The sequence below is a fragment of the Myodes glareolus genome, chromosome 6 (assembly GCF_982192425.1).
Source record: "Myodes glareolus chromosome 6, mMyoGla1.1, whole genome shotgun sequence".
In the NCBI taxonomy this organism is placed as follows: domain Eukaryota; kingdom Metazoa; phylum Chordata; class Mammalia; order Rodentia; family Cricetidae; genus Myodes; species Myodes glareolus.
The window spans coordinates 10,978,402-10,990,862 of NC_142031.1; the positions used below are offsets into that span (position 1 = coordinate 10,978,402).

Here is a 12,461-nt window from a genome sequence, read left to right on the forward strand (position 1 = left end):
CAGTAAAAACAGTAAATCTGCAGTCTTGGAGACCTAGGTTCCACTCCCAAGAACTATGTTCTGCCACCAAAAATGCTAGTTCAGCCAGGAAAGAAGAAAGACTATGTGTAGATCATTAACTCAGCACTCTTCTTCCTTATCTGAATCCTCAGTCTTATAGCAGATCTCCTCTGGTGTCCTCTCTTTACCTTGTATTCTCATTTCAAGGAGACTAAATGAACACATCCTGTTTGAACACTCTTCTCCCTTTCCTTGGAAACACGTCAGACTCTAGCCTATTCACATTCCTAAGTGCCATGTCTCATGCCCAGAAACAAAATTTAACTGGAACTCTCACCGTTCACACCAATAAGGTCAAAAGAAAATTTGCTACCAGGTACCACAAATCCATCACACTCTCCTAAAAGTCAGAAAAAAAAACAGAAACCAAAAAACAAAAGATCCAAACAACAAAACCTAGATATTAATCCATACTGCTACAGGCACCTAGTTTTGACTTGTCAAAAGAGCAGACATGAAAAAAATATGGCATCTTGAACAAATGGTGCTGGCCTAACTGGATGTCTGCATATAGTAGAAAATAAGTATATCCATACTAATCATCCTGCACAAAACTGAAGTTCAAATTTATCAAAGCTTTCAATATTAAAAGAGATAGACTGAACCTGGTAGAAGTAAGAAATAGCCTCAACCTCATTGGAATGGTGGAAAAATTTCTGGAATGAACACCAGTAGTGTATAGAAAAGGATCAATAATGAAGAAATAGGGCCTCATCAAGCTGAAAACTCCTCTAAGGCAACCTAGATAATGTGATGATGTGGGAGTCTTCTCTGTGTGCTGTGATTAGCATTAATGAATAAAGAAACTGCCTGGTAAGGTAATAGGACAGAACTTATTTAGGTGCAGAGAACAGAACTGAATGCTGGGAGGAAGAAAGGCAGAGTAAGAGAGAAATGCCATGGATTCTCCACCTGAGACAGATGCCAGTTAGAACTTTGTCTGGTAAGCCACTTCCACCTGGCAATACACAGAATACTAGAAATGGGTTAAATTAATATAAGACTTGGCCAATAAGAAGCTAGAGCGAATGGGCCAAGCAGTGTTTTCATTAATATGGTTTCTGTGTAATTATTTTGGAGTTAAGCTAGCGGGACAGCCAGGAAAAACAAGCAGCCCTCTCCCTACAACAATGAGAAAATATTTTTACCAACTCCACATCTGATAGAGGTCTAATATCCAAAATATATGGAGAACTCAAGAGACTATATATCAAAAACAAAGATTGCAATATTAAATGGGTGCTGAAATAAACTGAGAATTCTCAAAAGGGAAACTCAAATTGCTCAGAAACACTTAATAAGATGTTCTTTTTTCATTGTCTCACTGTACATTTTTTTTCCTGTAGAGTGGTTGTTTCTTGGAGTCCTGTACTTGAAGGAAAATAGAGACATAGTGAATTTGGAAGAAAGTATAGGAATAGATCATGTGAGTCTTTAGTCTCAACACTCACTGGCAGTTAAAGATACATTCACTCAGACATCAATGTATGGACTTTTTTGTTTATTTTAAAACTGATTGTATATTAAAGAAAGAAAAATTCTTCTACAATGCAGCTATGTCCAATAGCCAGGTCTTGTAAATTAAGTGGATGAATGAAAGATTACAAGACATTATATTCAGAAAAATAGTATGTATGTATGTCAATTTTAGGCATCTTTATTAGAAGAAACAGTGAAAGACACTAGCTAATGCATACTTCTTTCATTGTATCTAAACAAGTGGTTTTGTAACAAAGCAACAGCTGTCAGTTTCAATTTAGGAAATGCTAGTTCAGAAAGATGCTTTCTTCTTTAACTTTTTTAGAGAATTTCTTTCTGGTCTTAGCAATATTATGTAGCACTTGGGGATAAAGATACACCCCAGCAAGCCTGCACTGGAGGCCAAGATGGAGAAGACCTCCACAGCCACCATAACCTTGCCCTTGGTGCTATGGTAGACAGGAAGAAAGGTGACCCAGACACTGCAGAACACCAGCATGCTGAATGTCAGCAACTTGGCTTCATTGAATGTATCAGGGAGATTTCTGGCCAAGAAAGCCACAATGAAGCTCCCTAATGCAAGGGTTCCATGGTATCCCAAGACACAATGAAATGCAATAATTGAGCCCTTGCTACATACAATGATGATGTGGCTTTGCTCACTCTTGACATCAATTTCAATAAACGGAGGAGAAACTCCCAGCCAAATTGCACAGAGGATAATTTGGATGAGGGCACATATGCCAATAATGAAATTGGATGCCCTTGGAATCAGGTAGTACCTTATCCGTCTTCCGGGGATTGTGACTTTGAAAGCCAGAAGCACAGTCACTGTTTTGGCCAACACAGTAGAAACAGCCACACTGAATACTACTCCAAATGTGATTTGCTGCAGGATGCACTTAGGTGCATTGGGATGACCAATAAAGAGCAAGGGACACAGGAAACAAAAGATGAGTGAGACAAGCAAGGTGTAGCTGAGATTCCGGTTATTGGCCTTCACAAGAGGGGTGTCATGGTGCTTTATGAAGACCCCAAGAACCACAGAAGTGAACGCAGTGAAGCACAAGGCCATTAAGGTCAGAGCCATCCCCAAGGGGTCTTCATAGGTCAGAGAGCTCACAGTTTTGTCAAAGCAATGGATCTGTTCTGCATTGGCATACTGGTCCTCTGGACACTTTACACACTGATCCACATCTGATGGAGAAAGAAAACTATGATTAGTGAATCTTGAGCATTTTTATTGATAAGACATTTCATTTATGTGCGTTAAAATTAGCATTGCAATATCTGCACTTGTGTTGAGGATGACATTAAAAGTTAATGCTGCATAGCAATGCTTCCATTTCACAATACTCATTCATTATCCTTTAGTGGAATAAATCCAAACAATCACTACTTTGTCTATTAAATGTGTGTTAATGGCATCATTTGTCATGTTATAAGGAAAGATGTTTTTAGTAGAAAGACAGGTGATAGAGAATGAGGGAAAAGGGAACAGAACAAAGGAGAGGAGTGGATATTTGGGCCAAGAATACAAAGCATTCTCTGATTAGAGTAGAAACAGGCATAACCTGTGGGAAAATGACAATTTATAAAGTTAAAAGGGTGTCCCCATTTTAGGATGAAGTGTTAAATTGGATTATCAGGTTAATTAGGATGTTCATGAGGGATTTTTTTCTAGCTTGACTTCACACTTTGATATCTGGACAATGATAGTCAGTCTCAGGTGGAGAAAGTGGCTGATTAAGGGAATAGATCTTTGTGACTAGCTTTGGGAAGGTAATTGTCTTAGGCTTTATATTGCTTTGAAGAGAAATGATGACCATGGCAACTCTTTTAAAGAAAAAAAAACATTCAATTGGGTGTTTTATAACCAGAAGTTCAGTTCATCATCATTATGTTTGGATATGGTAATGTGCAGATGGACCTGGAATTGTAGAAGAGGCTTTGAATTCTGTTTTTATTCATTAGCAACAGGAAGTAAACAGACTCACTGTGTGTTTATTAAGTTTATATGAAACCTCATATTCTGCCTCCACAGTGTACCACTTCATCCAATAAGACCATATCTTCTCCAAAAGACCAAATAATCTAATAGGATCACTCCCCATGATGTCATGGGGGCAAATTTTATTCAAGATACCATAGTAATCTAATGGTTTACAGCAAGGTGATGGGAATGTGAGAGAAGCACAGTGTTTGTTAGAGATATATCTTCCATGCTTGGGATGGCTATAGTCCTTTCAGATTCATTAATTTGTATGTGTTTACAGTAAGGTATCAAAAGAGATGGTGAATATGAGGTCAGTTGGGTTTATATGGGGTAAGTAGGAAGTGGAAACGAGAAAGGAAGGTTATATAAATATAATTTTGTTATTAGGAAATGCAAATATAATCTAATAAATTAAATAAATATGCCCTTAGCTGTGTCCTCATCTGATAGTAAGGATGCTGTACTCCTCAGTATTGTTCATAACAAGCAGCTGTTCTTATGAGTGGCAAGCAGTTTGAGAGACCTGCCTCCAGGCTGCATCACTACACTTGGTGTGAAACAATGGTCTACATTTTGTCAATTATATTTTAAATAAATGCTGATTGGCCAGTAGAAAGGCAGCAATTATAGGTGGGACAACCTGACAGGAAGTAGAGGCAGGTCAATGAGAACAGGATAATTCTGGGAAGAAAGAAGTCCATTCCTCTGCACTCCTGGCCCAGTCACAGGCAGCAAGCAGGCACCTGAATATCCTCTCCATGGCCAGTAATCCCTTGTAACCTTAGAAGACTACATAGGTACAAGTGCAAACTCAGCAGTTGAAGATCATGCACAGACACAAGCCATATCAGATGGAAGAACAGACTACTTAGGCACTGCCATGACCCACACCTGCTGGAAGAACAGATGAGTAAATGCCAGCACAAGAATACATTCAACAAGTGAAAGAGCAATATGGGACTGCTAATGATCCTACAACAGTAAGATCTGAGCTTTCCAATGAGCTGAAACACAAGAAAATAGTCTTAATAATAACTTTAGGAAGATGGCAGTGGCTCTGAAAGAGGAAATTCACAATTGCCTTAAGAACTCAAAAAAAAGGACAAAGAAAGTTTGGAAGAAATCAATAAATTCCTTAAAGAAACAAAGAAAGGGAAGAACAAACAGTCAAAAGTTAAAGGAAACAGTTCAAGACTTGAAAATTGAAATAGAAACAATAAGCAAAGCATAAACTGATGGAATTCAGGAAATGAAAAATATGGAAAAGTGAACAGGAACTACTGATTCAAGCATTATGGAAAGAATACAAGAGATGGAAGAGACAATCAGAGATGTTAAAGATAAAATGGTGGAAATAGATTCATAAGTCAAAGTAAATGTTAAATCCAAAAATTACAATCATACTAGATCCATGAAATCTGTGGCGACATGAAAAGATCAACCCTAAGGATAATGAGGGTAAAAGGAGAGGAATCTCAGCTCAGAGACACAGAAAATATATTTAACAAAAGCAAAAAAAATCACAACTTAAAGAAGGACATGTGTATGAAGGTACAAGAAGCTTACATAATTCCAAATTGGCTAGGCCAAAAATAGTCCCCTCACCCCATAATAATCAAACACTAAGCAAATAGAATGAAGAAATAATTTTTTTCTGACTTAAATAAGTTTATTTACAAAAAGGAAGATGTGCTGGCCAGCAAGGGGCACTGATCCTGTAGCAGAAGATCCATCAGTGGGGTGAGTTTGCTCCTGATCCACGGCAGATGCCGAGCAAGGAGGAACTCAGACATTCCCTGGCCCCCTTGACTACCTGGTCATTCTGCTGGGGCTGCTTCACCCTGCTAGGCCGTCTCACCTCCAATCCCATCCCAGCTTTCACCCAGGAACCCTTTCCCTTATTCCTCCATTCCTCGGGGACATAAAATCCCCCAGCTCAGCCTGCTTGGGCACTGGGAGTGGGCGGTAAGTGCAACCTGGCAGGAGGGAGTTCCTGTGTTTCAATAGCCTGCCTGCAGAAAGGTAGGCCTTTTGTCAGGGAGGTCCCTGGCCAACAAGGGAACCTGACTCAGTACCAGAAGATCCATTAGAGAGCATTTGAAGGAAGAGATGGGCAGACGCCAAGGCAAGAATTCCTCCAACAATCTGAAAAATAACATGAAAACACCCGATCCCAGTGGCCCTACAACAGAAGGACTTGAACACCTTAAACCAGAAATGGAAAAAAGTGCCATTATGAAAGCAATAGAGTCCCTTAAATAGGATATGAATAACTCCCTTAAAGAACTGGATGAGAAGTATAACACGAAGTTTGAAGAAATGAGTAAAGAAATGGATGAGAAGTATAACAAAAAGTTTGAAGAAATGAGTAAATCTGTAAATGATACCCTGGGAAACCAAGAAAAAACAATCAAACAGGTAATGGAAACAGTTCAAGAATTGAAAACTGAAATGGAGGCAATGAAGAAAACACAAATCGAGAGCTGGCTGGATATGGAAAATCTAGGTAAATGAACAGAGACTACAGAATCAAGCATAACCAATAGAATACAAGAGATAGAAGAACAAATCTCAGATTCTGAAGATACCATAGAGAAAAATAAATGCTCTGATCAAAGAAAACAGCAAATCAAACAAATTCTCATCACAAAACATTCAAGATATCTGGGATACAATAAGAAGACCAAATCTAAGAATAATAGGAGTAGAAGAAGGAGAAGAATTGCAGATCAAATGCCCAGAAAATATATTCAACAAAATTATAGAAGAAAACTTTCCCTACCTAAAGAAGGATATTCCTATGAAGGTTCAAGAAGCATACAGAACACTGAATAGACGGCATCCAAAAAAAGCATCCTCTCGCCATATAATAATCAAAATACAAAACATACAGATTAAAGAAAGAATATTAAGAGCTGCAAAGGAAAAAGGTCAAGTAATTTATAAAGGTAAACCTATCAGGCTTACACTGGACTTCTCTATGGAAACCATGAAAGCCAGAAGGTCATGGATAGAGGTACTGCAGAAACTAAGAGACCATGAATACAAGCCCAGAGTACTATATCCAGCCAAGCTATCATTCACTATGAATGGAGAAAACAAAATATTCCAGGATAAAAGCAAATTTAAACAATACATAGCCTCAAATCCAGTCTTACAGAAAATAATAGAAGGAAAATCACAACCCAAGGACTCCAACATTGCCAACACTGCCTACAATAACTCAGACATCTAGTGATCATTCACAAGCACAACTCAGAGAAGGGAAACACACAAACTCTATTGCAAAAAATAAAAAATAAAAAAAATAACCAGAGTCAACAACCACTGGTCATTAATATCACTTAATATCAATGGTCTCAATTCACCTATAAAAAGGCCCAGACTTAGAGATTGGATGTGAAAACAGGATCCAGCATTCTGCCGTTTACAAGAAACACACCTCAACCAAAAGGACAGGCATCTACTCAGAGTAAAGGGTTGGGAAAAGGTTTTTCAAGCAAATGGACCCAAGAAACCAGCGGGTATGGCCATTCTAACTTCCAACAAAATTGACTTCAAACTAAAATCAATCAGAAGAGATAGAGATGGACATTTCATATTCATAACAGGAACAATTCATCAGGAGGAAGTCTCAATCCTGAATATCTATGCCCCTAATAAAAAAAGTGGGTAATATAACATACCCACTTATGTAAAAGAAAAACTTTTAGAACTCAAAGCATTCATCAAACCACACACACTAATAGTAGGAGACTTCAACACACCTCTCTCACCAATGGACAGGTCAATCAGATAGAAACCTAACCGAGAAATAAGAGAATTAATAGAAGTAATGAATAAAATGGACTTAACAGACATCTATAGAACATTCCACCCAAATAGGAAAGAATATACCTTCTTCTCTGCAGCCCATGGAACCTTCTCAAAAATTGACCACATACTCGGTAACAAAGCAAACTTCCACAGATACAAAAAAAAAATCAGTAACCACCTGTGTCTTGTCAGATCACCAAGGAATAAAGCTAGAATTCAACAACAATTCTAACCCCAGGAGGCCTACAAACTCATGGAAGCTAAACAGTCTGAATCACCTCTGGGTCAACGAAGAAATAAAGAAAGAAATTAAAGTCTTCCTTGAATTTAATGAAAATACACAACATACTCAAACCCATGGGACACAATGAAAGCAGTGCTAAGAGGAAAGTTCATAGCACTAAGTGCCCAATTAAAGAAATCGGAGAAAGCACACATTGGAGACTTAACAGAACACCTGAAAGCTCTGGAAAAAAAAAGAAGCAGACTCACCCAGGAGGAGTAGAAGACTGGAAATAATCAAACTGAGGACTGAAATCAACAAAATAGAAACACAGAAAACAATTCAAAGAATCAATGAAGCAAAAAGCTGATTCTTGGAGAAAATCACCAAGATTGGCAAACCCCTAGCCAAACTAATCAAATGGCAGAGAGAGTACACGCAAATTAATAAGATCAGAAATGAAAAGGGGGACGTAAACACAGACACAGAGGAAATTCAGAGAATCATTAGAGCTTACTACAAAAGCTTATATGCCACAAAGTTGGAAAATGTACAAGAAATGGACTTGTTTTTAGATAAGTACCATTTACTAAAGTTAAATCAAGACCAGGTGAAAAATCTTAATAGATCTGTTAGTAGTGAAGAAATAGAAGCTCTTATCAAAAACCTCCCTACCAAAAAAAGCCCAGGACCAGATGGTTTCAATGCAGAATTCTACCAGAACTTCCAAGAAGAGCTATTACCAATAATCCTTAATGTATTTCACAATATAGAAACAGAAGAGTCATTCCCAAACTCTTTTTATGAAGCTACAGTTACCATGATACCAAAATCACACAAAGACACAACCAAGAAAGAGAATTACAGGTCAATATCACTCATGAACATCGACGCAAAAATTCTCAACAGAATACTGGCAAGAACACATTAGAAAAATTATCCATTATGATCAAGTAGGCTTCATCCCAGAGATGCTGGGCTGGTTCAACATATGCAAATCTATCAATATAATCCATCATATAAATAAACTGAAAGAAAAAACCATATGATCATTTTATTGGATGCTGACAAAGCATTTGACAAAATTCAACACCCCTTTATGATAAAGGTGTTGGAGAGATTGGGGATACAGGATCATACCTAAATATAATAAAAGCTATTTACAGCAAGCCGACAGCTAACATCAAATTGAATGGATAGAAACACAAAGCCATTCCTCTAAAAACAGAAACATGACAGGGCTGTTCACTCTCTCCATACCTCTTCAATATAGTGCTTTAAGTTCTAGCAATAGCAATAAGACAACATAAGGGGATCAAGGGGATTCGAATTGGAAAGGATGAAGTTAAACTTTCGTTATTTGCAGATGATATGAAAGTGTACATAAGCGACCCCAAAAACTCTACCAAAGAACTCCTACAGCTGATAAGCACCTTTAGTAATGTGGCAGGATACAAGATCAACTCTAGAAAATCAGCTGCCCTCCTATACACAAAGAATAAAGAAACAGAGTGGGAAATCAGAGAAACATCACCTATCACGATAGCCACAAATAGCATAAAATATCTTGGGGTAACTCTAACCAAGGAAGTGAAAGACCTATTTGACAAGAACTTTTAGTGTTTGAAGAAAGAAAATGAGAAGGATACCAGAAAATGGAAAGATCTCCCTTGCTCTTGGATTGGGAAAATCAACATAGTAAAAATGGCAAATCTACCAAAAGCAATCTATAGATTCAATGCAATTCCCATTAAAATCCCCACAAAATTCCTCACAGACCTTGAGATAACAATAATCAGCTTTATATGGCAAAACAAAAACCCAGGATAGCCAAAACAATCTTATACAATAAAGGAACTTTGGGAGGCATTACCATCCCTGACTTCAAGCTCTATTACAGAGCTACAGTATTGAAAACAGCTTGGTATTGGCATAAGAACAGAGAAGTCAACATATGGAATCAAATAGAAGACCCGGATATTAACCCACAAAGCTATGAATACCTGATTTTTGACAAGGGAGCTAAAAGTATACAATGGAAGAATAAAAGCATCTTTAACTAATGGTTCTGGTATAACTGGATGTCAACCTGTAGAAGAATGAAATTAGATCCATAATTATCACCATGCACAAAACTCAAATCCAAATGGATTAAAGATCTCAATATTATTATGACCACATTGAACCTAATAGAAGAGAAAGTGGGAAGTAGTCTACAAGACACGGGCACAGGAGACCATTTCGGTAGAACCCCAGTAGCACAGACAATAAGACCAACAATGAATAAATGGGACCTCCTAAACTGAGACGCTTCTGTAAAGCAAAGGACACTGTCAGTAAGACGAAAAGGTTACTTTCTGACTAGGAGAAGATCTTCCCCAACCCCTCATCAGACACAGGTCTGATCTCCAAAATATACGAACAACTCAAGAAACTAGACACTAAAACTCTAATTAACCCAATTTTAAAAATGGGGTACTGAACTGAACAGAGAATTCTCAACAGAAGAACTTTGAATGGCCAAAAGACACTTAAGGTCATGCTCAACCTCCTTAGCAATCAGGGAAATGCAAATCAAAACAACTTTGAGATACCATCTTACACCTGTCAGAGTAGCTAAACTCAAAAACACCAACGATAGCCTATGCTGGAGAGGATGTGGAGTGAGGGGAACACTCATCCATTGTTGGTGGGGGTATGAAAACTTGTAAAACCACTGTGGAAATCAGTGTGGCGGTTCCTCAGGAAACTGGGAGTCAACCTCGCTCAGGACCCAGCAGCTCCTCTTTGGGAATATACCCAAGAGATGCTCTATCATACTACAAAAGCATTTGTTCAACTATGTTCATAGCAGCACTATTTGTAATAGCCAGAACCTGGAAACAACCTAGGTGCCCTTCCATCGAAGAATGGTTTAAAAAGGTGTGGAACATATACATTTTAGAGTTTTGCTCAGCGGTAAAAAACAATGACATCTTGAATTTTGCATGCAAATGGATGAAAATAGAAAATGCTTTCCTGAGTGAGGTAACCCATACCCAAAAAGAGGAATATGGTATGTACTCACTCATGAGTGGATTCTTGCCATAATTAAAGGTCTTTGAGCCTGTAATTCATGATCCTAGAGAAGCTAAATAAGAAGGTGAACCTGAAAAAAATCATATAGTTATCCTTCTGGATATTGGAAGTAGACAAGATTGCCAGGCAACCTTGGGTGCATGGGGGGTGGAGGGTTGGATGTAAGGGGAGATGGTTAGAGAGAAGGGAGAAGGAGAGGATTCGGGATAGCTTGGGGGTATGGGATTGCGGGAGGTAGGAAGGATGGATATGGGAGTGGGGAGGTGTGCATATCAACTAAGGGATCCATTTTGGGGTTTGAAAGAGACTTGATTCTGGAGGGGTTCCCAGGTGCAAGGAGAGGTTCCCAGATTGTTCCCTGGGCAGCAGAGGAGAGGGTGCCTGAACTGGCCTTAGACCATAACCATACTGATGAATATTTTGCATATCACCATAGAACCTTCATCTGGTGATGGATGGAGATAGAGACAGAGACACACATTGGAGCACTGGACTTAACTCCCTAGGTCCAAATGAGAAGCAGATGGAGGGAGAGCTTGAGCAAGGAAGACAGGATCAGAGGGAACCTTCATCTGACGAGGGATGGAGATAGGATAGAGACAGAGACCCACATTGGAGCACTGGACTGAGCCCCCAAGGTCTAAATGAGGACTGGAAGAAGGGAGAACATGAACAAGGAAGTCAGGACCGTGAGGGGTGCATTCACCCACTGATAAAATGGGACTTGTCTGGTGGGAGCTCACCAGGGCCAGCTGGACTGGGTCTGATCGAGCTTGTTATCGGGCCGGATTCTCTGAATGTGGCTGACATGGTGGCTGACTGGGAGGCCATTGTCAATAGCGCTGGGCCTTGTTTCATCTTGATGTGCTGGCTTTCTGGGATCCTAGTCTGTTTGGATGCTCACCTTCCTGTACCTGTAGGAAGGGGGGAGGAACTCGAACTTCCCACAGGGCTGGAGGCCCTGACTGCTCTTGGGACTGGAGAGGTAGAAGGGGATGGAGTGAGAGGAGTGGGAGGGTATTGGGAGGAGGGGAGGAAGCGGAAATTTTTTATAAATAAATGAATAAATAATAATAATAATAAAACAAAAAAACCAGTATGGGTTAAAGTTAGAGTTCAGCAGGAACACAACCCAAAAAAATGTACAAACTCATGGAAATGCTCTTAACTGAACCATCACTGGGTAAAGTAAAAATATAGAAAGAAATTAAGGACATCCTAGCATTCAATGAAATGAATCCACAACATACCTAAACTAATGGGACACTAGGAAAGTATAAACTAAGAGGAAAGTTCATAGCACTAAGTGCCTACATAAAGAATTTGGGAAACCTGGTGCTGTGGTGAAGATCCTACTGCAGGGAGATGATGAACTGAGCTCTTTGGAAGGCTGGGAAACTGCAACATGTTACACAGTAAAAACAGTTACTGTTTGTATGTGACCCCTTTTTTGATGAAGAAATTCCCAGAGTCAGAAACTCAGTGGAGATCCTGTGAGAGTTCATTGAATGCATCTGTGAAGATGAGCCACATTCGTATTTTGAGATGATAGGATATTGAGATTCCCAAGCTGTGAGACATATGCCATGGAAAGCTGCATACAGGGAGAGGAACTAGCAAAAGAGAGACATGTATAAAATTGTTCAGGAATAGAACTAAGTAAACTCAGTTTAGTTTATGGTGTCCCAGCCTTGGAAGAGGAATTGATCTTGACCAGGAATATTTGCAGAGGCAGGACTGAGCCAGCAACCTGGCACTGAACAGAGCTGAGACAGCAAACTCCACAGGAGCAGGTACAGGGGAGCAACC

At 39.2% G+C, this 12,461-nt stretch overlaps 1 protein-coding gene across 1 annotated transcript in view; it reads right to left on the bottom strand.

Annotated features, from left to right (window-relative positions):
- Positions 1-1,831: 1,831 nt before the first annotated feature.
- LOC148121638 (vomeronasal type-2 receptor 116-like) overlaps positions 1,832-12,461 on the bottom strand; it is a 32,322-nt gene continuing 21,692 nt past the window's right edge. The window contains exon 5 of the mRNA XM_087906688.1: positions 1,832-2,736. Coding sequence (XP_087762814.1) covers positions 1,832-2,736 — 905 coding nt within the window. The remainder of the gene's footprint in view (positions 2,737-12,461) is intronic.